Genomic DNA, 27734 nt, shown 5'->3' with positions numbered 1-27734 from the left:
CAACAGCCAATCCCAAGGAAGATGGACCGGTCTTTTCTTACCGGTGCCCCAGTAGGACAAACTGTCTCCGCTCGAAATTGGAATGAAAGCTGCATCTCAGGAGTTGGACGAGGAACTTCACATTTTTTTCCAGGTAAGTTTTAACATTTAAACACTTTTAGAAAGTATTTAATAAAGAAACATTTTGTTACAATTAGCCAAGTGGAGGTAGCCTGACCTTTTAACTGTTTCTGATCTATATTTATTACTTCCATCTAGAGAATGTTCATTTGTCCATGTATAAACTGGTCCTGCCACTAAACCTTAATCTTGAATAGTGATTTGTGGGGCGGGAAGTGTGGAAAAGAAGCCAATAAAGCCGTTGCTTTACACGACAGCAGTTTATTTTTAAAAGGAAAAGTAAATAAGTCAATTATCACTCAATGCCTATCAAAAACCTCTCAATGTATAGGGTGAAAATATTTAAAAATTCTTTTCTGGAATATGTTTTACTGTAAAATATTGACAGTGACACCCACTATTTTCATATAAAATTTTAAGCTTAAGTATATATCATGCTATTTAATTTTAACTTTAAAATTCATCTAAGTTTCTTTTTTTGTGGAACAAATACATAGTGTACAAAACGTGAACTTTATTTTAGTTAATAACAGGTATTTCTGATTTTATTTTTTTTAAGTTTGCAAAGTATTAAATTCCAAGAGGAAGTGTCTAAGCATAATTGTAAAAGATATCTGACATACGATAAACTAAACGCAAACATTTCACTGAGCCTTTGAAAGAAAATAGACTATTTCCTGGTAACAACTAACATTGCATCAACACAAGAATGAATAATATACAATGAGAAGTAAGTAGATTTTTGATATTAAAAAACACAGTGCCTCACTCAAGAACGGTAATGATTTTGAAAAATAAACTACCTCTGGTTTCAAATCTAATTAAAAGTTAGGATATTTTTTATTATCAAAATCCATGCTCAAGTGCCATTTTTTCTTTTGTTTTTAGTTTAGTTTTGTTGCAAATTTGCAGACTATTCAAATTTTTCATTGAAAACACTCAGGCTATCGAATCATATTGAAATTCACATGTAAAAATCTTAAGATTGGTTTTATTTGTAATTATGAAACTATTCACGCTTTTCTTAAAAAATATCAAATCCATTAGTAATCAATTAATTTCCAGAACTAATTTTAAATAGCTAACTTAGTAGTCAACTTATTTGAATGTAATGTCTAAATTGCTTTTTTCTTAAATCTTACCCTGACAAACAAACTGATTAGCAAAAAAGAAAAATATTTAGAGTTCCTCTGAGGATAAATTCATCCATGGTGCATGTTACTACACCTATTATATTCTTATGTTATTTTTTACCTTGGAAGAAAACTGACAACCCTATCAATTAGTCATTACTTAGCTGTCATTAATTAATATCACGAATTAAGAAATAAAATACAACAATTATCTCAAATAGTTACATATTATGTTTTGTGTGTTTTGTTTTGTTTTGAGAGAGAGAGAGAGAGAGAAAGAGAGCAGGGGAAGTTCAGAGAGAAGGAGACAGAGAATCAGAAGCAGGCTTCAGGCTCTGAGCTCTGAGCTCTGGGTTCTGAGCTCCGAGCTGTCAGCACAGAGCCCGACCTGGGGCTGGAACCCACAAACTGCGAGATCATGACCTGAGCTGAAGTCGGCTGCTTAACCAACTGAGCCAGCCAAGCACCCCAAATAGTTATAGATTATAAGTCAATTTAACTTGAAACTATTGCTTAACGGGGCACCTGGGTCAGTCAGTTAAGCCACCGACTTCGGCTCAGGTCATGATCTCGCGGTCTGTGAGTTCGAGCCCCGCGTCGGGCTCTGTGCTGACAGCTCAGAGCCTGGAGCCTGCTTCAGATTCTGTGTCTCCCTCTCTCTGACTCTCCCCTGTTCATGCTCTGTCTCTCCCTGTCTCAAAAATAAATAAAACGTTAAAAAAAAATTTTTTAAGAAACTATTGCTTAACTATGCAGCATTTAACATAGATTTATTTCATTGCAATCTTCCTAGAAAGCATAGTCTAAAATTGAGCAGGTTAGTTTGTCTATAACATTTTCACCTGCATTTTTTTCCTTTTTAATACATAACTTTCTTTTCATTAAATTCTGCTGTTGTTTTGAAAAGTATCTGAATGATTGTATCTATAGCCAATTGACCTAACACAATATATTTCCCTTAGAGAGCACATAATATTCATTGAGGAAATAAAAGGATGAAAGAGAACTGTTTGTTCTTCTGATATCTAACAAGGAAAGATTTCTTTGGAAATGTTAGTTGAGTAGTGAGATTACTTTAGTTTAAAAACATTGTTCAACAGTTGTCTTAGTTTTTATTCAGCAGTGATAAAATTTAAATATCCCAGAGTATCATTATAGTACTCAAATAGCTGCATACCAGATGTTTGTTTTATTTTCTTGAGGATGACTATTGAGTAATAATAGTTTTAATATGTGACCTGTAGTGTTGGATTCTTCGACCTCTGCTTCTCTTTTTCCATTTAAAGACTATTGCGGACTCTCGAGTTCCTCCTCTAACCCTTTTGGTGCTCTCTCTCTGCAGCTGACATGACTACCTACTTGAGTTCATCACTTTCCTACAGTTCCCATCCCATTTCCCAACCTCATGTGCATCTCCCTTGTATCAGATTACTATTCTAGGGGCAGCTGGGTGGCTCAAGGTTGAGCATCCGCCTCTTGAATTTGGCTCCTGTCATAATCCCAGGGTCATAGGATGGAGCCCTGCCTTGGGCTCAATGCTGAGCATGAAACCCACTTGAGATTCTCTCTCTCTCTCTCTCTCTCTCTCTCTCTCTCTCTGCCCCTCTCCCCTGTTCACACTCTCTCTTTCTCTCTAATATATTTTTTCAAAGAAAAGATCACTGTACCATAATAACATTTAGCCCAGTACTAGACTAAGTGCTTTACAAACATAATCTTGTTTAACACATCATATCTTGTTTTCACAACATCCCTTTGATGTTCCTATAATCTACATTTGCAGATGATGACATGGGGGCCTGGAAAGAGTAGCAAGAAAGTGGTTTATATCTATGGGTTTGACTCTCAGCTCTGCCAAATATTAACTAGGTGAACTCACGAAGGTTATTTTACCTTCCTGAGTCTCTTTGGTCATTGACAATCCTGGGGATAAACTTTGATGGTCAAGGCAACCCATATAAATGACATATTGTAAAACAAGGCATAATGTTGCTAGCCCAAGTACTTAAGCTCTATAGACCTGGTTTCAAGTGTTGTTTTGGGCTTTTTCTAACATCCCACTGCTGGCAATTCTACCTCCTGTTGTTTCTCTCACATCCTGGTACTGTTCTCCATCGCCACAACTATCTTGTACTTTAGACTACATTCATTTGTTGTGAACTAGTACATCAGCTTCATAAAGTATCTCGCTGTCTTAGGTTTCTTTTCTAATTTGACTTCCACGCTGATGATGGAAATATGGTTTCCAATACCTGCAGAAAAATAAAAGTCATTTCTTAGCAAAGCGTACCTGATCTTTCACAATCTTTACTGAATCTACTTCTCTAGCCTTATTGTTCATCTCTTGCCATTCGACCCATGCCCCCACACCCTTCATTGTAAAGCTTGTGAACACAGTGTTCCATCTGTCTTGAAATCTTCCTTTGTCTACCCCATTTTTGTCTGACTGGGACCTTCTTAAGCATCCTTCAAGGATTGTCTCAAATTTATCTTCTCTCTGAAACTTCCCAGTTGTGCTTATTCCCTGTCCCCACACCTCAAACACAGAATTAAGAGTTGGCCCCAGGTTTTGATATTTGACTCCCTGACAGGTTGTTTATTCATTTTTTTGCCTCTATCTCCTGGCACTCAGAAGCAACTTAAAAATGATAATAAAAAGTAATTAGACTATTACTTAACTAGTGAAAAATGACACCTATGAATAGGTAAATCATTGTAAATTGTCTTTCCCTGTAGCTTTTATACTACTAATAAATATCTCAGCTATTGGACCATTAATTAACTAATCAGGAAATGAACAAAAGAAATGCCACACCAGGACCTTATTTGATTAAGTTAAAAACAAATTCTCTGTCTATAGTAAAATAATGATAATAATACAAAGTTCTTCCACACTACAAATATTTAAATAAGAACTTGTGTATCTTTGTGTTAGCACGTCTTTATTTTCATTGATGTTGTTTCCAGTATGTGGGGCTTGTGACTGGAAAGATCAGCATATGACCATCCCCTGTTCTCATTCTGTGCAAATATGGCTACAGGCTTCCTTGACTTGTTGCTTAGACACCCTATTTGTTGTCTTCTAACTCTTTAACGTGAACTGCTTGCTGTGATCTGAAAGTTTGTATTTCCCCACACTTCACATGTTGCAATCTTTATACACAATGTGATGGTACTTTTAGGGTACTTTTTCGAAAATGGGACTTTTAAGGGGTGATTAGGTCATGGGTTGATCCATCATGTGTGGAATTAGTGCTCTTATAAAAGAGATCCCACAGAGTCCTTAGCCCCTTTCCCCACAGGAAGATACAAGAGGAAGTTTGAAACCTGGAAGAAGGCTTCCACGCATGCACGCTGGCACCCTGATCTCAGACTTCCAACCTCCAAGACTGTGAGATATAAATTTCTTTTGTGTATAAGCCACCCAGTCTGTGGTATCCTGTTAGAGCAACCCAAACAGACTAAAACACTGCTGTTTTGAAGGTACCATGAGCAGCCTTCTTACCAAGTTAGCTGACTTTGAGAATATTGCATTCTTACCCTTTTTACCTCTATGTCATGCAACATTATTTTAGAAAATGTTTCCTCTATTGATTTCCATGAGATCATACTTTCATTATGTTCTCATTTTGTAGAAGTCTGCATTAAAAAATTGAAATTCCTAATGATGTCATTGTTTATTATCAAATCTCTGCTCACTTTTATCTGTAGTCAATCCCACTCTCTTTCATTCATTACCATGACATCAGCTACCTGTGAATAATTCCCACATTGCCTATGATATCTATTTACTTGCACTCCATTTCCAGTGGTTAACCACAAGATATATTAGGAGATATCTTCTTCTAATTCAAACTCATTTACTAAAAATGAAATTTATAATTTTCCCCCAATTTCTCTATTGCCAGTGATTATCACTATTCTTTTATTTGCCCATCCTACAGGAATCATTCTGATTATCTCTGATTCTTTCTTTTTCATGGTAACGCATCTTGAAACTGTATCCAAGCCCTCCATTTCTCCCTATAATGATCTCTTACAATGCCCTTCCCTAACTGCTTGGTATTTTGTTTGGCTCTTTTCACCCTAATTCAATTCTTTCCTTCATCTTGGGCACATAGTTGACTCCACCTCCATTGAGACCTAAGTATGTGCCAGCGGAATATGTACAGAAGAGAAGTGTGCAACTTTCATCCCACTTGATTAAAAGACGCTTGCCGAGTTTGCTCATCCTCCTTTCTTTTCTTTTCTTTTTTAAGTTTACTTATTTATTTCTTTTTGAGAGACAGCATGAGCAGAGAGGGGCAGAGAGAGAGAGAATGAGACAGAGAATCCAAAGCAGGTTCTGTGCAGACAGCAGAGAGCCTGACATGGGGCTCGAACCTGTGAACTGTAAGGTCATGACCTAAGCTGAAACAGACGCTTAACTGACTGAGTCACCCAGGTGCACCCCCGCCCCCATTTCCTTTCTGCTGGCTATAAAGCGTGACCCTGTGAACAAATCTGAAAGCCAGATATGGAATAGGCTGGAGCAAGCCCCAAGTCCCTAAGATGATTTCCTAGAAAAGAACAAGTTACCCACCTTGGACTGAAAGAGAAATAAGCTTCAGTTTATTTTTGTATTTGGATCTTTTGATAAAGCATTTTAGCCCTGATTCTAACATATTAATTATTACCAAATCAATGGCCAAATCTTTGTCTCTCAATACTTCACACCAGAGTTACTTCAGTGTTCTTGTTCACTAGTCTACTTTCTCTTTCTCATTCACAGAGGACCAGGACTTTAGCCCTGAGAACTTGTTTAGGCTGTAGGAGAGCATCCCAATATTCTCATAGGCTGAAGTAAATAGAAGTGAAGCCACAATCATATATCTACAGCATCTTAGGGAGAAACTGAAATAAAAACCAGTTAGTCTTTCCAACTGATTCTTCTATCCAAACAGGCCAGACACTGAAGGAACCTAAAAATAAGACTGGAGGACAGAAACTGGAGAAACTAAATGGCAGTAGGAGACTTCAAAGAAGATGATAGAAGACAAAACCTGGAGAGACTCCTTCAGCTGGGAAGAAGAACTGTGGAGTTTTAGGGAGGAATGTGACCTCAAGTGAGAGTAGGGAGGGGAAGTGTGTAGACTCTAACCTAGACATCTCTTAGTCCTCCACTTTTCAGGGCATCCTTCAATTCAACAAATAGATCTTAGCAAATAGAGACAAGTAGCTTCAAATTAGTCTTATTAAATCTGCTTTCATCATCTTAATTATACACTGCATGTGCTAAAACGCTGTAAACTATGGTACTAGGTAGAATTGAAACAGTGAAGGAAAAGAGAAGACCCAGAAACATGCCCAAGAAAATTTAAAGCAGTCATATCTAATAAAGCACCAAAAACCAATGGTCTAGGAGTTGACTTTCCCATAAAAGTTTTAGGAAACTAAATTAAATAATTTTTAGAGATTTTTTTAAGTTTATTTATTTATTTTGAGAGAGGCAGAAAGAAAGGGAGAGAGAATCCCAAGCAGGATCCACACTGCCAGCAAAGAGCCCAATGTAAAGCTTGATCTCAAAAACTGTGAGATCACAACCAGAGCTGAAACCAAGAGTCAGACGCCCAACCCACTGAGCCACCCAGAGATCAAGAGTCACCTGCTCTACTGACTGAGCCAGCCAGGCACCCTTAAATAAGTAACTTTTAATTAACACAGCCGTAAGTTAGTTTTATTCCTTCCATTGTACACTAAACTAAATTATGCACTAATAAAATAATCTAATTCATCTACTCATTTATTCATTCAACAGATATCTATTGAGTAGCTACTATGTGCTAAACTCTGGGAGTATACTGGTACACAAGACCTACTCAGAGGTCTCACAGAGACCTCACTGAGGAATTGACATTATTCTGGAAAAAAAGGAGGGAGAAGCAGAGGTGAAGGAAAGCTTCCCAGCAAGGAAGGTGTGTTAAAATAAGAACAAAATAAAATATATTACTTTCTGAAAACTGCAAGAAGTTTAGTAAGGTGCCTATTGGCATGTTATACAAATGCCAATTTGTTATACAAATTCTTGTTCTCAACTCCCTGGTGCAGATGGAAAAGACAGGCCTCGTTTCAAGATGTCTTCAGCATGTCCCTATATTCTGGAGGGCGGAGGGGAATGTTACATTGACAACTGGTATAAGAAGAAAAATGTGTAAATAAATGATGTGCATAGGCAGAACTATTTAAAGTTGTACTGTGGTGACTTAATAGTAAAAGTTGTGGTTATCTTTTCAGAAACACCAATATCTGGAGGGAAAAAGAATGTTAAGAAAAAACAAAATATTAATTTTTAAATACTTTCTTAATCTCATTAATGGAGCTTTCTTGGTAAGACTCTTTATAATTATTTAGTAAAGAAAATGTAATGCATTTTTATTGGCAATCCCAAAAATATAATCAACTGTCTTTTCTGTAGGTTCTTGGACTTTTACTATTGGGATTTGGTGCATGGCTTTTATTAGATAGAAATATTTTTTTCACAGCTTTGGGTATGTATCTATTTTTCTTTTGCTCTCTTTGTGAACTCAGGCATTCCATTTTAAATAATTGCATACATGATTTATTCAGCAGGTGGCAGTATTTCTCTAAACTTCATTGAGTATTGTTCAATTTTTTTCCCTATGAAGCTCTTTGCCAATTGGTTTTAGAAACATCTCTAACTAATAGGACTTAAAACCAAGACCATAAAGGAGAATAAATCTGGTGAGAGAGAACTAGGAACTTTGGCTGGACAAGAGCTATGAGAGGAATGGAAGACTGGATTGTTCTAATAAACTCTGGATGAAAAGATAATGGAGATCCACATATTTGATAGTGCCCAGGTTAAATAATTTCTTTTAAAACTCAATTACCATCTGCTCTCACCATCACATGGTTACAAATAAAATATAATATTATCCAAAATGAATAAAATAATTAAATGCAGGTAACTTGATAAAAAAAAATCTTTATTTTGCCATTTTGTGGTATGCTGTGGTCACTATGGACTGAAGTTTAATAGGCTAAAGATTATTTTTATATACATATCTTTGGTGGGAGGGAAGGAAGCCACAGTTTCAAGTGCTCAATAGCCAGATGTGGCTGTTGGGTATGGCTACCTTATGAGACAAGTTCAGAGTTAGATTATATCCATTACCTCAGTGAGTTTTATTAAACAGTACTGTTAATCCTTAAAAATATGACAAAAAGCAGGCCAACGTCTTTCTTAGTGGATTTCAAGTAAGATAAAATATGTTTTTAGGAAAATGAAAGCTGAGTAAAAATGTTTAATAGGTAATAAAGTGCTAGAAAGTATTGAACAATTTAAACTTCAGCTACACCTAAGTGCCTAGTAACTTTATTCTCTTCCATTTGCATACTTTGCTTATGGAAAAGTATTCATGATGTCTGAGTGCATTAGTGGTTTGCTCAGAGTAAAGGGGTGTGTGGAGATCTTACGACAACCTTTCTGTCTTTTTCTTTCCTTCCCCAGAAGAGAGGCAATAATAGCTTCCACGTATTTATGTTGACTCTGTGCCAGACACTGGGCTAAGCACTTCCCATACAGCATCTAATTTGGTAACATAGTAGTTACAGTGGAGCAAAAGTCATTTCCTTTTTTATTTCCCTCCATTATGGAATTGAGAGATAGTTCTCTTAAAAATTACATATTTGAAAGTATGTATTTAGTGAAATCTCAGTTAAGGTTTCAAGACATGGAACTGAAAATAACCAGTTTGTGGCAAGAAACTGGTTGGGTCCTCCCCTCCCTTTTATCTGCAACTTTAAACTTACCCTTTTTTAAACACTATTCTGCCTTCACCTCTCCATTTGTAATAACACCATGCTACATGAGGTTCCCATCTTCCCTCTGCCATAGTAATAGCATCCAATAGCCTTGTGTTCTGATCTCTTTCCTTAACCATCTTCCAGAGGCCCGTGAAATAATTTAAGATGAAAATCCATCCATACAACATTAAAAGCTTTTCTCTGGCTCCCCACTGCACTTATTAATTCATATGACAAGTATTTACAGAGTGTCTTCTACATGTTAGGCATGATCCTGTAAGCTGAGGATACTGTAGTGTACAAGAAAGGTAAATACTTTGTCCTCATGGAGTTTAATTTCAGTGAGAAAGGCTGGGTTAGAGCATACAAAGTGTGCATAATTTGGCCCCTGAAAATCTGCCCAATTTCACCTGCTTCAAACCCTAAGTGCCAGCAAAGCTGAATTTCCTACACATACTGTGCTTCTATCATTCCAATCTAGATATATTCAGTTATCACTTAAAGCCCATGCTCAGTGTTCCTTCTCCAGCAATCTTGCCTACCTTTACTCTCCAACCTCCTCCCCTTCCTGGATCAGATGCTCATGTACCCAGGGGTGTGCTGGTAAATATTTAACAACCAGTTCTGGGAGACAAAGTCTTGATTTATGGTATTTACTGATTTCTGTGGTTTAAATACGTAATGTCACGATGGCTGATTTCACAGTGTCACCGTGAGCTAAGTTGGCTTACAAATTTTGTGAAAATCTAACAGTTGGCGTTTATGAGCCAGAACAAACCGGCTCCAGCACACCGCTGCCTCCACTGTTCTCCCATAAAACCTAGGGCATATTTAATTTATTTCTTCTTCCTTTTTTTTTTTTAACAAATATTTGGTAAGCACTCAGTGTTCCACAGTCTGTGTCATAACAGTAAGCATTTAACAGTTAGTCTGTTGACTGTATAAATATATATAGTCTCTAGCACAGAGAGCTCAGTCTAGGTGGAGAGAGAATAAAATACAATTTCAATGCAGTCATATTTACCAATAAACTCAGTTTCTTATAAGAAAATTGACCCACACATATTAGATACTCAAATAAGTTCATAAGTGTTTGGATATACATTAAACATAAAAGAGTTTCACCTTAGGGGAAAAAAAATTTCTTTCATAGAAGACAGTGAAGATCAATAAGATAAAAGGAAAGAGATCTTTTGAGATTGAAGAATTTTTTCATCATGTCATTAATGGAAGAAAAGTCGCCAAGACTAAATAAGAGGTTCCAGAATGAAGTAAAAGAGAGAGAGAGAGAGAGAGAGAGAATCCTACTGGTTGGCGACAACTGCTTACAGAAATCTTGGGTTACTGCATATATTGTTAAGTAGGATTTTAATACCACTTGATAATCATTTATTTTGTGGTTTCCACAGATAAAAATAATCATCTGATAGTATATATTTTTCAAATTTTGACTGGAACTGGATCTGCTATTGTTCTTCTTTGTCTCTTGGGTTATTTGGGAATTCACAATGAAATCAGATGGCTCCTAATCCTGGTATGTATTTCATTTTAACAGCCTGAATTAATCTGTATCTTCGATTTAGAGTGTCCAAGTCACGAAATGAGCAATAATCATTTACATCACCATAACACCTCAGTATAGTGTTTCCCAGGGAATAAGGTAAATTAAGCACCTCCTCTCAAGAAACTTTTCTAGATAGAATGTTCTTGGTGAGTTTTCCATGGATCTGGACCTCTGCCCTTGCACCCTTAGATGTTAATTTTCCAAACAAAGTCAATAGGAATCCATCTCCTGGGGTGAAGTACAATTAACCAAACATAACAATCTGAAGACTAAAATCCAAATAAACGATTAAAGTCAATGAGCAATGTAGCTTAGCAAGACGAAAGAAACCATGTCCTTCAGTTAGCACATCTCCCTGTGGGACTGCCATGTGGAAAGCTAACTTATAACTGAGATTGCAATTTATTATTTAACAAAGGGAAATATAACTGCTGAGAGGGCCAGACTCTGGCATCTGGCTGGCACACTATCTCTCCCTAGACATATATGTGGAAAGATAAATTATAATTAGGAATATAGACCTGAACATGAGCCATTTACCACACATGTGGCAGCTAAAGATCACGATTCACAGGCTCAGATGAAATACGGCTTTTGCCATTTTCTTTAAATCAAATCAGTTTTAATTCACAGGAGCTCTCTTGCCAAACAAGAGCAGATCTGCCTTTGCCACCTTAGGCCATTCAAACAGCAGAATGAGCAGACCCCGAAGGATCACGTGAGCTGGGAAAGTGAGAGTTTTCGTGGTAGCCAGTGTAGATTGATAACCAGTGTCCAGAGTGACCACCCAGCCTTTCAGTGCTACATAAAAGCTAAGTATTTCTGCATTCTTCCTGGTAAGAGACACAATGGCTGCAGTTGAATATTGTATTTGTTTGACAAAACAAAAGAAGGGGGAATCTAGAAGGAGGGAAACAAACATCTTATAAGTTTCAGCCTTATGGGATTGTGATATTAATGGCCTATAACTGAGAAAGCCTGATAGACCCCATCATAAGGAATGGACAAAGTAGGTCCTGAAGCCAAGACACCACACTCTTGTCTGGAGGCTCCAATGAAGGGCACTACTACTTTTTGAAATCATGTCACGTTTACTATTCTCTGAATTTACCAATACTTTACTGATGGATACATTACCATGTTAATTCATGCAGTCAACTTATGGGCAAATTTTATACGCCTAAGCACTTTCTTTGGCTTAATGGCGATTTTGCGTACCTTTACTCCAATTGAATAAATATTGTTTCACAATTTAAGGCTTAGGGGCAGTTTTACTTCCCTCTTTTAGAAGTTCTTGGGCAGTCTCTCACTGTACTCTCTAAGTGCTAAAACAAATAAAAAACACTGAATTTTTCTTATTACTATAAATATCTAACTACTACTAGAAGAGAATTTTCAAAGGTAAAAATTATGACTCATATATATGTGCACAAACATGTGTCCGAGACTTTATTTAAATAATTAATCATTAAGGGAACCAGTAAGAAGTAACAACTAGTTGAATGAGAATAAGATTTTGGAGATTTATATTCTCTATAGACTGTATTTGTTTGTATTTCCATTAATAGGAATTGCACTGCTATGGACAAGGAACTTTTTTTAATATGAAATTTATTGTCAGATTGGTTTCCATACAACACCCAGTGCTCATCCCAACAGGTGCCCTCCTCAATGCACATCACCCACCTTCCCCTGCCTCCCACCCCCCATCAACCCTCAGTTTATTCTCAGTTTTTAAGAGTCTCTCATGGTTTGCCTCCCTCCCTCTCTAACTTTTTTTTTCCCCTTCCCCTCCCCCATGGGTTTCTGTAAAGTTTCTCAGGATCCACATAAGAGTGAAAACATATGGTATCTGTCTTTCTCTGTATGACTTATTTCACTTAGCATAACACTCTCCAGTTCCATCCATGTTGCTACAAAAGGCCATATTTCATTCTTTCTCATTGGCAAGTAGTATTCCATTGTGTATATAAACCACAACTTCTTTATCCATTCATCAGTTGATGGACATTTAGGCTCTTTCCATAATGTGGCTATTGTTGAAAGTGCTGCTATAAACATTGGGGTACAAGTGCCCCTATGCATCAGCACTCCTTTATCCCTTGGGTAAATTCCTAGCTGTGCTATTGCTGGGTCATAGGGTAGATCTATTTTTAATCTTTTGAGGAACCTCCACACTGTTTTCCAGAGCAGCTGCACCAGTTTGTATTCCCACCAACAATACAAGAGGGTTCCTATTTCTCCACATCCTCTCCAGCATCTACAGTCTCCTGATTTGTTCATTTTGGCCACTCTGACTGGCATGAGGTGGTATCTCAGTGTGGTTTTGATTTTTTTTTCCTGATGAGGAGTGACATTGAGCATCTTTTCATGTGCCTGTTGGCCATCTGGATGTCTTCTTTAGAGAAGTGTCTATTCATGTCTTCTGCCCATTTCTTCACTGGATTATTTGTTTTTCGGGTGTGGAGTTTGGTGAGTTCTTTATAGATTTTGGATACTAGCCCTTTGTCCGATATGTCATTTGCAAATATCTTTTCCCATTCCAATGGTTGCCTTTTAGTGTTGTCGATTGTTTCCTTTACAGCACAGAAGTTTTTATCTAGATGAGGTCCCAATAGTTCATTTTTGCTTTTAATTCCCTTGCCTTTGGAGATGTGTCAAGTAAGAAATTGCTGCAGCTGAGGTCAAAGAGGTTTTTTCCTGCTTTCTCCTCTAGGGTTTTGATGGTTTCCTGTCTCACACTCAGGTCCTTCATCCATTTTCAGTTTGTTTTTGTGAATGGTGTAAGAAAGTGGTCTAGTTTCATTCTTCTGCATGTTGCTGTCCAGTTCTCCCAGCACCATTTGTTAAAGAGACTGTCTTTTTTCCATTGGATATTCTTTCCTGCTTTGTCAAAGATTAGTTGGCCGTATGTTTGTGGGTCTAGTTCTGGGGTTTCTATTCTATTCCATTGGTCTATGTGTCTGTTTTTGTGCCAATACCATGCTGTCTTGATGATTAACGCTTTGTAGTAGAGGCTAAAGTCTGGGATTGTGATGCTTCCTGCTTTGGTCTTCTTCTTCAATATTACTTTGGCTATTCGGGGTCTTTTGCAGTTCCATACAAATTTTAGGATTGCTTGTTTAAAGATGAGAGCAGAAATAAACAATATAGATTCTAAAAAAAAAAAAAATTGTAGAGCAGATCAATGAAACCAAGAGTTGGTTTTTTTGAAAAATTAAACAAAATTGATAAATTGATAAACCTCCAGCTAGGCTTCTCAAAAAGAAAAGGGAGATGACACAAATAGATAAAATCATGAATGAAAATTGAATTATTGCAACCAATCCCTCAGAAATACAAGCAATTATCAGGGAATACTATGAAAAATTATATGCCAACAAACTGGACAACCTGGAAGAAATGGACAAATTCCTAAGCACCCACACACTTCCAAAACTCAAACAGGAAGAAATAGAAAATTTGAACAGACTCATAAACAGTGAAGAAATTGAATCAGTTATCAAAAATCTCCCAACAAATAAGAGTCCAGGACCAGATGGCTTCCCAGGGGAATTCTACCAGGCATTTAAAGCAGAGATAATACCTATCCTTCTCAAGCTGTTCGAAAAAATAGAAAGGGGAGGAAAACTTCCAGATGCATTCTATGAAGCCAGCATTACATTGATTCCCAAGCCAGACAGACACCCAGCAAAAAAAGAGAACTACAGGCCAATATCCCTGATGAATATGGATGCAAAAATTCACAGCAAGATAGTAGCAAGTCAAATTCAACAGCATATAAAAAGAATTACTCAACATGATCAAGGGGATTCATTCCTGGGCTGGAGGCCTGGTTCAATATTCGCAAATCAATCAATGTGATACATAACATTAACAAATGAAAGGTAAGAACCATGTGATCCTGTCAATCTATGCAGAAAAAGCATTTGACAAAGTTCAGCATCCTTTCTTAATAAAAACCCTCGAGAAAGTTGGGATAGAAGGAACATACTTAAACATCATAAAAGCCATTTATGAAAAGCCCACAGCTAATATCATCCTCAATGGGGTAAAACTGAGAACTTTCCCCCTGAGATCAGGAATACGATAGGGGTGTCCACTCTCATTGCTGTTGTTTAACATAGTATTGGAAGTTCTAGCATCAGCAATCAGACAAGAAAAGGAAATCAAAGGCATCAAAATTGGCAAAGATGAAGTTAAGCTTTCATTTTTTGCAGATGACATGATATTATACATGGAAAACCCGATAGACTCCACCCAAAGTCTGCTAGAACTGATACATGAATTCAGCAAAGTCACAGGATACAAAATTAATGTACAGAAAGCAGTTGCATTCTTATACACTAATAATAAAGCAACAGAAAGACAAATAAAGAAACTGATTCCATTCACAATTGCACCAAGAATCATAAAATACCTAGGAATAAACCTAACCAAAGATGTAAAAATCTGTATGCTGAAAACAGTAGAAAGCTTATGAAGGAAATTGAAGAAGATATGAAGAAATGGAAAAATATTCCATGCTCATGGATTGGAAGAATAAATATTGTTAAAATGTCAATACTACCCAAAGCAATCTAACATTCAATGCAATCCCAATAAAAATTACACCAGCATTCTTCTCGAAGCTAGAACAAGCAATCCTAAAATTTGTATGGAACCACAAAAGATCCCGAATAGCCAAAGTAATATTGAAGAAGAGGAACTTTTGTATTACTACCAGAATTCTGTAAGTTTACCCCATACAGAGTTGAATAATAGTTTAGTCAAAGGTAACATTGCATATGTCCATAGGATCAGAAAACTGGGAAGGTCCACTGGACCACAACCAGCTTTCCATTAAAAAGAAGCCCAGTAATTTTTTTATTGTTTTACATTAAAATATTGTCTTACAATATTTTATAATGAAGTATTGTTTTACAATTTTCCTGTCTCTACAAATCTCCTTTTAGTGAAGATTAAGTGAGATGATGTATGTAGAAGTATTAGAAATCTAAACTTCCAAACAGATCTAAAGACCGTATTTTTGTCTCTGAAACATTTGTCTCTAAAAATAAGATTTGTAACTTATATCAAACAAATTTTAACTATTTTAAAGTATTAATGTTTAAAATATGTGAAATTAAGAATACTAACAGTGAGTCATTCTTATATTTTAGTTAGTAAAATATTCAGACTGCTAATTTTTTTAGATCATTATAAATTCTAGATAATATATACTACTATGGCTGCTATGATGAGGAAGATTGCAGTGGCCATAAGTTTAAAAAATATAGTTAAATAAATGTGCAAATAATTTCATTTGGCCTTGAAGAGAAGTATTTTCAGTTTTCAAAGGAATAATTTAAATGTACATACAAATTTAATCTTATTGTAGCAGATACTTTTGTTATTTTCTGTTGTTGTTGTTACCTTGTCCATTTTGGATTCGCCTAACAGGTCACAATGCAGTGGTTTTTCTAGTGTGAGTGTCATGGTGCGTTAAGTGGAGATCCAGCTAAGTGAGTTCCCCTCCAGGACAGTTTTAGATCCAAATGAAGGAAGATCATCAACAATTTCATTAGACCAAGTGGTCTGTTAGGGTGCCCACTGAATACTATCACTTCTGTCTTACTCTAATCCAAATGTCCCATGATTTTTTTCTTTGCCTTTTTGTTTGAATAACATCACTCATGTATATGAGGGCTGGAAACCAGCAATACCTGTGTGTATTTTAAAACAGGATATTTCATATAATGTGCATTTCCCCATCATTGTAACATCTAAAGTACCTAGTAGAAGCACAGTTACCATCTCTATGTCTCTTTTGTTTTAGTATGCAGCACTGTTAATGTGGGCCTTTGGTGTTCAAGTTGTACTTTCAGGATTCATCTTCACAAAGAAAAAAGAGGTATGGAAAGATCATCTTTTTATTTGAAACCTAAAGAAAATCAGACATCTTAAATTATTAAGACCTATGAGCCTATATTAAGAGCGAAAGGTAAATGTCTTTGTGGGTAAAAAGATTCAATGGACATATTACAGAATTCTATATAAGGTCATATCAAAAAGGTGGACTATAAGGAAATTTGTCTTTAACTCAGCAGAATATTGACAGTGTTGTAAATAACAAAGAACATGGGGGAAGAGGGGGTGATAGTGGGTGTAGGGAATCCAAAATTTGTCTCCTGGCCAACCCTGGCTCCCATGATTAACCCAATTCTATTTTTCTATATAGACTTACTATATTCTATTTTTGTCAAGAAATACCTTTAGACTTGTATGAATTTGAAATTTATTTAAATTAAATGAAATGCATAATTCAAATATTTGGTACAGGTATGGTCATGAGTGATATAATCAATCACGAGATTTATATTTATCAAATTAAGTTTAAAAAAAAAACCATATAGTAAACTGCCTGAAAAAAAACCTTTGGGTAACAAAAATTACCTACTAAGGTCAATGGTTACCCTCTATTTTTAAAGAAATTTAATTGTTTCAGGGTGCCTGGGTGGCTCAGTTGGCTAGGCATCCAACTTTGTCTCAGGTCATGATTTCATGGTTCGTGAGTTGGAGCCCCACATGGGGCTCTGTACTGACAGTGCGGAGCCTGCTTGGGATTCTCTCTCTTTCCCTCTCTCTCTCTGCCCCTCCCCCACTTTCTGTCTCCTTAAAATAAATAAATAAACTTAAAAATTCAAAAAAAGAAAAAGAAATGTCAGTGTTTCAGTGCAGTCATGCTCTGTCTCTGTATTATGGGAGATTTTCCTGTAGGAAAGAGCATGGACTTGAAGTCATACAGATCTGCAGATAACTAGAAGTCCACAAGCTACTTAGCAGTCCTAAGCCTATGTCTTAATCTGTACAGCATGGTTAATACCCAACTCCCTTAGAGAGTCACCACTAACTGACAACTTCAAAAGTTTCTGTCACTGAGTAGCTACTTAAAGCTCCCTTTCTGGGGCACCTGGGTGGCTCAATTGGTTAAGTGTCCGACTTCGGCTCAGGTCATGATCTCCTAACTCGTGGGTCCAAACCCCACATCAGGCTCTGTGTTGACAGCTCTGAGCCTGGAGCCTGCTTTGGATTCTCTCTCTCTCTCTCTCTCTCTCTCTCTCTCTCTCTCTCTCTCCCTCCCCCCCCCATTCACACTCTGTCTCTCTCAAAAATGAATTAAAAAAAACTTTAAATTTTTTTAAATATTTTAAAAAAGAACTCCCTTTCTTTCCTTAATTAATTTCAAAGGAACCCCTGATCAATTCCTACACTTCCTAGCCTTCAAAAATCTCTCTATATGTAGAGTCCTAAGTAATGACCAAACCTCATTCCTGTAGAACACCATCACCCTCCAACTTCATTTGCTCTCCTGTGCTTGGCATCTATCCTGGATATCTAGCCACCCAGGACTTGTTGTTAATGGCCTGACATTTAGAGCTAAAATGTCTTCTCGTGTGTGCGTGTGTGTGTGTGTGTGTGTATATGTGTGTGCACAGTATGTGAGTTCTGTAAAGCTGTAATGGTGGCAAAGCACTACATCCCAACCAATCGGCCTGTAACTTTTGGATCTGGTGATAGAACTTGAATATAACACCTCAGGATCCTTAACACCTAAATTTAGTTTATCAGTGTTGTCCATGCTCTCTTAAGTATTATTCACATATTCATCTCTACTTAATGTAAGAATAAAAATGATCACCTGAGAATAATTACCATGTGCCAGAGACTGTGATAAGCACTTTATAGGCATTAGATTTTTGATTCTCACAACAACCCCTAGAGAGGCATTGTTAGTCCTACTTTCTAGAACAGGAAACTGAGGCTTTGAGAGGAGAAATATTTGCTAAAATGCATCATGGCCAAATGACAGAGTCTGGACTCAAACACTTATTAACTGAATCTAGAGGTAACAGCTCTGTTTACATCAATTTTCCTTCTACATTCACACTAGATAAGCTCCTAGGGGCTTCTAAGTCTTTTATGCCACTTACAGCACCCAACAGTGTTCGAGGTGCACTAGGGCTACAAAGGATCCTTGTCAAAATAAATATGTGTGAGGGGATTTTCTTTATACAGAAGTCATGGAGATTAGATATGATACTCTGGTGTACTAAGATGTGATTTATCTGCTCTCTGGATCTCCCAAATAATGCTTCAGAGGGTAAATAAGGACATAAGCCTGCCCCTTCCTACAACAATATAAAATGGAAAAATATTTTCTAGTCTAAATAAAAATTAGGGGGCCTGTGTGGCTCAGTTGGTTAAGCATCCAACTCTTGGTTTTGGCTCAGGTCTTGATCTCACTGTGGGTTCAAGGCCCGGGTAGGGCTCCATGCTGGCAGCATGGGGCCTGCTTGGGATTCTCTCTCCCTCTCTCTCTACCCCTTCCTGATTCATGTACACGTATGCTCTCTCTTAAAATAAATACACTTTTTTTTTTAAAAAAAGCACATTTAAAAAATGAAAATAAATAAAAATTAACTTAGAGAATAAATTAAATAACTTACAGATCTAAATAACACTACATTATTCTAATCTTCTTAAATGCATTAAAGCATAGATATATAAGTGAGTACATTAGAGTTAACTTGTACACATGGTTTAATGGTTGTAGTATTCCCACAAGTTAATTAGTTTTCATTATTAAAAGATAGCATTATTAAAAGATACAATGAGAAATCACTAAACTAGAATTCAAATGAACCATATTTAAAAGTCTCATCTCCACATCCTTATTCATGTAAACAGAGCAAATAACTAAATTCTCTATCTATCTCCTTGTTCATAAAACGGAATAGTATCTGTTCTTTCTACGTTTTACCTTAGTTATGAAAGTCACCTGAACTTTTAAATATTTAAGTAGATTACTATTAAAATTTACCTCTGCAATATCTAGGTTTTGAAATAGCGCGTTCACCCCATTCTTTCAAATCTGATTGTTTTTGTTATAGCATTGTGAAAACATAATTTAATTTTTTAAATTAAAAATCATAATTCTTGTATAAATATACAGCAAGCACAGATAAGTGATTTTATTTAACATCTTGATTAATGTGGGAATCAGTAAGAAATAAAAACCAGTTCAAAGGAGAGTCCAAAGAGAAGACACTTATAAAGGCTATCTCTTAACATATACAAAACACAGTTGGTAAAGGAGATACCATTTGCCCCCCACCAGGAAAAATTCATCTGCTTTTCTCTGATAAAGAATCAGTTGTTAGTAGTTTCCTACAACTTACAAAGTTGTTAAATAAGTTAAAAACTGAGAAAGATACAGACCCTCATGAAATAAGAAGACCCTGAAGTTATGCTAAAGAAAGCCTAATTTTCATTGAAAAGATACTCAGTAATCTTTTTCGGCCCATTTCAGAGTTTTTCACAATTTTTCCTGAGAGTACAAGAAGAAAAGCAGAATCCTTAGACATTCAGGAGAATAGCACATAACTTTCTCTTCAGTCATAAAATAAGTCTCATATATTCCTCTTGTAGGTCACAATGCAAAAGACCAAATGCCTCAGCACTCACTGAGATTTCTAAAAGTAGTTAAAGAAACAGAAAACACAGGAATAATCAGAGAACAGCAAAATGACTAGAATACTCTTTTGTTAGGAACCATAAGGAAAGTTTCCTTCAGATTTGGACTTTTTTTCCTTTCCAAGTTTTCATTTAAAGTCCAGTTAGTTAAAATACAGTGTAATATTAGTTTCAGGTGTACAAATTAGTGATTATATATACAATAGAATATTTCTCAGACATCGAAAAGAATGAAATATTGCTATTTGCAATGACATGGATGGAACTAGAGAGTACTATGCTAAGCGAAATCAGAGAAAGACAAATCCCATAGGATTTCAGATTTTGACTTTGATGCAATTTTCAACAGATTCACCAAGTATGGCATGATAAAGTTGACTTAATCATTGCTGAGTATGGATCTAAAGATATGCCTGAAGATATACCCAAGTGGACTTTTCTGAATGCTTTGCAGAAAACAGTAAGAGAAAATTAGCATAAAACTAAAAATTAGATGTCAAACATGATCACTATAGGGTAAGGGAGACGGGGAAGGGTGGGAGATGGGACAGAGGAATGAGAGGAATAGCACTGTTCCCAGTTACAAATCTTGAGTTTTATCCTCCTTTTGTAGATTAGATCTTCGATTCTTGGTTAACTGATGTGCATTTTAACCTGGTCTCACCTATAAAAGTGTTGGTGGGGTAATCTTCCCTGCTGCACCTGTGGGACAGAAGTCTGAGCACAGTTCTTGCCAGCAGCAGAGAAACATGGTAGTTACCATTTAAGCCTGAATGTCAGGTTTGCTACATATTAGCTTTTTGACCCTGGACAAGTATCCTTATTAATTTCAGATTCCATATTCTTAAAATGGACAGAATAACCCTTACCTCTGGTTGGCAGGAATCAATGAAATAATATATAGAATGTACAGAAAGCCTTGGATCTGGAAAATAGTGAGCAATTAATACTTGCTAGCTAATGTTATTAGGATTCTTATTTTGCACATCAAATATTTCTAGGCAGGGTACAGGAATGGGTATGGTTGCCCAGATGGTTTACAGGAATAGATCACCAGCTGGAACTTAGTAAATGCTTGATAAAGAAAATAATTTTTGTATTTACTTTTTGTAAGTGCTTTATATGTATTAACTTATTTACTCCTCTGAACCCAATGAAGTAAGACCTATTATCCTCGTTTTATAGATGAAGGACTATGAAATTGAGTAACTTACCCAGGGTCATAGAGCTAATTGGGTTGCAGAAACATGATTCAATTCCAGACAATGTAGCACTAGATTTTGTACTCTAACTACTATAGTAGGTGCCTCACATAGAAATAACTATCATTGGAGCGCCTGGGTGGCTCAGGTCATCATCTCACGGTTCGTGAGTTCGAGCCCCGCTCTGTTGGGCTCTGTGCTGACAGCTTAGAGCCTGGAGCCTGCCTCAGATTCTGTGCACCACACCCACCCCCCCACCTCTCTCTCCACCCCTTCCCTGCTTGTATTGTGTCTCTGTCTTTCAAAAATGAATAAACATAAAAAAATTTAAAAAAAGAAATAGCTATTATTTTTAGTATATGTAATAACAGAAAGGCATTTTAGGAGAGTTGAAATATAACTATAAATGCTTTTAGTCGTACTGTTTTTCCCCTGATGCATATGATGTGTACATGTATTGCCTCTCTAGATTGCATTAGGACTGATGGCAGAGAACCAAACCTTCCTATGGTCATAAACTGATAAACAAGAAAAAAGTTCTATGTGTGACATTGCTATTATTAATGAGAATCAAGCTTACAGTTCCTAGTCCTGAGTATAATTGAAACAAGATATGTAGATTTGACTGAACTCATTTTCAGTACTCACACTCTAAAGCATTATTTCAGTCATTCAACATTTCCATGATGGTTGGTACATATTGTGACATAGGCAGTACTGATGTTATAACATTCAACAACAAGTTTAGAAAACAATGAAGTATTCACTTCAACTCTGTCTTACATTCTAGGTGACAAATATATATGTTGATTCTTTCACATCTTCCCTCTTCAACTTGATGGGATTGGAAATGAGATCTTTCCAATGTTTTATCATTTCTATGGCTATTTGCCTTTTCATCTTTTTTGACTCTCTGTGGAAAATTTTCACACAATACAAAATTGCAAGTTAACATATTAGTCCTAAGAAAGTAAAAATAACACTGAATCTCTTTATGTATAATTAAATAAAAATGGCAGCATATTCTGGAGAAAAAATATAGCTACTGCTATGGTGGAGAGAAAGATATGCCTACAGTGATTTCCTTTTCTGTATTCAGTCCCAAACATAGTTTGTAGCTTCAGTAAATCAGGTACACCTTCCATCCTGGGTTCCTTTATGTTAAATTCAGATCTAACAATTTCATCCAAACATAGCCCACTTATATTGTAAAGATCTTTTTTTTTTCAACGTCTTTTTTTTTTTTTTTTAAATTTTTGGGACAGAGAGAGACAGAGCATGAACGGGGGAGGGGCAGAGAGAGAGGGAGACACAGAATCGGAAACAGGCTCCAGGCTCCGAGCCATCAGCCCAGAGCCTGACGCGGGGCTCGAACTCACGGACCGCGAGATCGTGACCTGGCTGAAGTCGGACGCTTAACCCACTGCGCCATCCAGGCGCCCCTATTGTAAAGATCTTTAGTTCTGGTTAGCATCAACAAAAGCAGTAACAAAGTAATGGATTAAACAAACAAAACTATACTTATATTTGTAATTCACTGCATTTCAATGCAGAATGAATTAATAGCTTTTTCAGAAAAAACATTTAACGTACATGGGAATCACAATTAACTGCCTTTTGAATATTTTATAGTAAAATTTATAGATTTCTTTTCTAGTTGCAGTGTTGTGGCCAGTACAATTACACAGACTGGATAAAGAATAAAAATAAAGAAAATTCAGAACAGGTGCCATGTTCTTGCACAAATTCTACATTAAGAAAGTGGTTTTGTGATGAGCCACTGAATGCAACTTACCTAGAGGTAAAGATAAGGCTTTCCAAGTGTTTACAGTGCCTTTTTTTGTTTTGTTTTTGCAAGTCAATTTAGAATGCTGAACAAAAGTTTTATATACAAACACTGTTATTTACAGTGATTAAGTTCTTAAGCTACTTTATGAAACTGAACTCATAATTAATGAATAATTATTATTTTTAACTTTCTGAGAGTATGTTATTTAAGTGCTCCTAGAACTTGAGATACCATCAACCTTTCTCCCCAACCCTCCTTACTGAATCCCTGCAGAAAGGGGAGGCACTTTTGGCCAATCTCTGGCATATAGGATTGGTAAGGGAGCTACAATACCAAAAGTAAGAAGGTATGAGCATTGGCAAAAACTGAAGTGAGGGGACCCCAGCAGTGAACAAGTGTTCAGATAAATGTAGTAGAAGCAAGAACAGGGTTTCATCTGTTACTTACAGGTATGGGATACTGATCAACAAGATTTCCATCCCAAGAACTTCTAATATTTTATATAGTTCACACACTGATGTTATTCTAATTGTAAGACACATTTTTTATTTACATAATTCATTCACAGATAAATAGAGCATTATGGCTTTTTTTAAGCTTCTCCTATTTGGGAAATAATCATTTTCGATCATAGTACATACCTTGCTGAATTACAGTAGTGTGCAGAAAATTAGAGCCCTTTCTAAACTTAATAAATTTCTGATTTCAATTACATCACAACATCTTAGCAACTTAAAAAGTAGTAACAGAGATGTTCTGCTATGAGAGGAAGTTCTCTGGACTAAAAAGTCTAGTCTCCACTTAGACAATGACTTTTTAGAGTTTGTGAATTACTGTATTATGTTTCTTCTTCTTTGTCATAGAATTCTATATAAGACCATTTTCCTCTCCCAAGTCAGTCTAAATAACTTTTCTTTCATTAGGGTTGTGAAAATAAAATCAACACATGGTATAACGCTAATGCTTTAACATTAACTGGAATTAACTTCGGACTTTTGGCTTCAGAGGTAAGCTTTTGTTCATATGTTTAAAGATAAAAAATAGTTGAGTATAAAACATACATAACAAACTGCAGAAAAACCAGCTGGAGTCCTAATCAGACAAATTATACAAAAGGAGTCAGGACCTTGAGACTATTCACATCCGAGAGAGGTATGGGTCCCAACTAGGGGGGTGATACCCTTAAATCAGCCAGGTTGGATGACCTGTTAATAAATGGTCATCCTGGAAGGTAGTGACTTCATTGCTTTGTGATATATATATATATATATATATATATAGAGAGAGAGAGAGAGAGAGAGAGAGAGAGAGAGAGAGAGAGAGAATGCCCACATTGGGCAGTCTTCAAGTTGGCAGACTCTGGAAATCTAGACCAATGTTTGACATTAGTAAATGTACTAGTTACTCATATACTCATTCATTCATTCATTCAGTCAGTCAGTCAATAAATTTGGAGGAAGGAGAACATCTACTGTGTGTCAGGTACTGTATTAATGGTCAGAGATTCAATGGGAAGCAAAACAGACACATTCCATGACCTGCTGACCTGTAGGGTGCCAACTACAGATTTGAGACTCAGAAGCAGAACTTCATTCTCCAGTCTCAGTGCAGACTGATGAAAGCAGGTGAAGGCTATGGATTTAACAAAACTGTGAAGAATGAATGTATTATCACAGTGTAGACTAAAACACTGCAATGAATATATAATGCATGGTTTGTTCAGAATAGGATACCGCGTTTAATTTTATGCTGATCCAAAAAGGCATTGGGGCGCCTGGGTGGCGCAGTCGGTTAAGCGTCCGACTTCAGCCAGGTCACGATCTCGCGGCCCGTGAGTTCGAGCCCCGCGTCAGGCTCTGGGCTGATGGCTCGGAGCCTGGAGCTTGTTTCCGATTCTGTGTCTCCCTCTCTCTCTGCCCCTCCCCCGTTCATGCTCTGTCTCTCTCTGTCCCAAAAATAAATAAAAAACGTTGAAAAAAATTTAAAAAAAAAAAGGCATTGACCCGAGGTTCCATAAATTTTCTTCAACTGGTAACAACTATAGTCTCAGAATGGTGATTAAAACATTTTTATATGCATTAATGATGTTCTTTCAAAATGTTTATTCCCCATTGTGTTCATGCTTGGGTATTTAAGACAAGACTGAATGGGAGATAGTACCTGTGGTCCATTTTATCATCTACTCTTTGCACACCACCTTTAATGATTCTACACCAAAATGAAGCAGTTTTGTAGGACTGATGACACAGATGATGAACAAAACCAGATCACAGTTCATCATGACACCTAGCCCAATGATAGCTCATGTAATTAAAATTGAAGTCTATTCGTTAGTCCCTTCATAAATGAACTTGGTGACACCTGGGTTACTCTAGAAGACTCACTTTGCAGACTTCTTATTGGCAACCATATGTACCTTACTTCAAAACTTGGCCACTCTTTGATCCTTTCCCTATAAAACATGCATGTAGGGGATTGTATTGTAAGTTTTAACTTTGCGAATTACTCTTATTTATTATTTTGATATCATTTCCTTTTCTTCTAGGTTTTGCAAATCACATTAACTGTTTCTTTCTTCAGACACATCAAGAATAGAGTATATGCAAAAATGTGATCTCTGGACTTTAATTTACCCAGAAGAAACCAGCTAATTCTCAAAATAACCACATTGTGTTCTTTTACTCCAAAAAAAAAAATTGAATTACATTAATTAAGTTTAGAACTTATTCAAGTCATTGGTTATATGTAACATAGAATTATGGAATATTATAAGAAATCACTCCATGAAATTCTCATTTCGTTTTTCAAAATATCAAATTCTGCAGTTCAGAACTTTACCTTGAGTTATTTTCTGAATTCAAGGATGTCATTATATACACTGAATTCAAAATGTGAAGTATCACTATATGTTTTGAGTTTCCTATATAGAAAAGATACATATATGATGCTTAGAAAATACTAATTAAGTAAACAATTATAATATCTACCTTGCATTTGCAAATTTTAAGAAAACGATACTGATTTGTGGGAAATTTAAAAAAAAAGATTGAAAATCTTCATGTCACTGACCTCTGTACTGAATCAACCATTTATTTCTGTCTTCTGATTAATGCTTGCAAGTGGATAATAAAATTTTAGAGATTTGGGTATACTTTAGTGGCAGTAATAAAATATTAAAATCACAATTTTTAACTGTAGCATAAATGTCCTAAATGATCACTGGATTCCCATACTCAACTTGCTACTCATTTTCTTCTTTTTCCTTAAATTTTGTTCAGGCTTACATGCACAATTCTCTGAAGGGTATAAAAATAGCCTACCTGTTCTATTTTCCTAAAAGTGATATTGTGAGAACAGGAGAAAAAATCCTTTGACAAATAAAAAGTGCTATACAAATGAAAGGCATTACCATATCATTGTTGTTCTTTATAGCAAAAAGACTACCTTGACCTTGAGGAAATCAAGAAAAGATAAATTAACTGAAGATCCTGCATCGCTCTCAATCCTATGGAAGGCTCACTGTCATTTACTAATTCAGTCATTTGTCTTTTCATCCATCTGTTCAGTACATTTCATATTTCAGAGACCTATGAACTTTTTACAAGGCAGTGCAAAAAGAAACAGAATAACCATTTTCTCTAAAGCAACCTGTAAATGCACATGCCTTCACTTCTTTGAGAGAGATTCTTTTGGGAATGTTTTATATTTTATTTTTTTAATGTTTTCATTTTTATTTATTTTAATTCCAGTATAGTTAACATACAGTGTTATATTAGTTTCAGGTGTACAATATAGTGATTCCACAATTCTGTACATTACTCATTGCTCACCAGGGTAAGTGTAGTCACCATCTGTCACTGAGTCCTCTTTGCAACTCCAAGGCCTCACTCTGCACTTGACAATGTAGGTGGCCACCAAAGGCCATTGAACTTTATTAAGTCAGGTTAATCAGTATGCTATCAGATAAAACTCAGTTGCCCTCTTAGATTGTCTCACTTTGACTATACTCAATGGTTTTGATTTCATCTGGCCATCGCATCGTAAAAATAATCTGTCCAAACTTGTTTGGGAAACAGTAGCTGCTAGTTTAATTAGTCACTGCTACCCACATTTCATTTCTCCAGGAACCTGAATAAGAGATGTTGGCAGTGCAAAATCTCCTGTAAAAGGTTTTCACTGAAACACATTTTTAAAAAAATATTGCACCAGAAATACTGTCAGGCAGCCCTAAGTGTTTGTTTAATGTTTGCAACATCTGTGCAATATTTTTATACCTTTGTTTTATTTTTCTGATCTTAGAGGAGTAATTCTTCAGCATAAGAGTCCCTGGCAAAAGGAAAACACAAAAATCTAATCTTTTTGCTGCCATGATATAAGGCTGGAAAAAAAATGTTCTTAATTAAAATAAAAATAAATTTTAAAAACACATTTCACACCACCTGTTATTTATCATAGTTTATCCTCTGTTATTTATTTTTCTTCTGTATCCCTTTGTATTTTTGAAGTCACCCATTAGATGAAAGAAGATAATGTCATATATCCAGTAAATCTATAAATATTTATTGAGCCATGTAGGATTTTAACCCTATACAAACAATAAAACC

General features: G+C 36.1%; 1 protein-coding gene across 6 annotated transcripts; it reads left to right on the top strand.

Annotated features, from left to right (window-relative positions):
• Positions 1–36: 36 nt before the first annotated feature.
• Positions 37–26845, top strand: TSPAN19 (tetraspanin 19). Of its 6 annotated transcripts, none has more exons than XM_042947281.1 (10): positions 37–133; positions 7051–7207; positions 7527–7619; positions 7708–7780; positions 10469–10593; positions 16442–16516; positions 20489–20599; positions 22999–23142; positions 24054–24137; positions 25676–26845. In XM_042947281.1, exons 3-10 carry the CDS (start codon positions 7554–7556, stop codon positions 25742–25744), a joined length of 747 nt encoding a protein of 248 aa, XP_042803215.1. In that variant the 5' UTR covers positions 37–133; positions 7051–7207; positions 7527–7553; the 3' UTR covers positions 25745–26845. The 6 variants fall into 6 exon arrangements, with proteins under 6 accessions (XP_042803215.1, XP_042803218.1, XP_042803214.1 ...); XM_042947283.1 differs by lacking the exon at positions 7051–7207 and adding an exon at positions 680–850 and having other exon boundaries at positions 70–133; XM_042947282.1 differs by lacking the exon at positions 37–133 and adding an exon at positions 6869–6958.
• Positions 26846–27734: the final 889 nt, after the last annotated feature.

Source organism: Panthera leo, chromosome B4 (assembly GCF_018350215.1).
Source record: "Panthera leo isolate Ple1 chromosome B4, P.leo_Ple1_pat1.1, whole genome shotgun sequence".
NCBI classification, from domain to species: domain Eukaryota; kingdom Metazoa; phylum Chordata; class Mammalia; order Carnivora; family Felidae; genus Panthera; species Panthera leo.
This window is presented reverse-complemented; position numbering and strand designations above follow the sequence as displayed.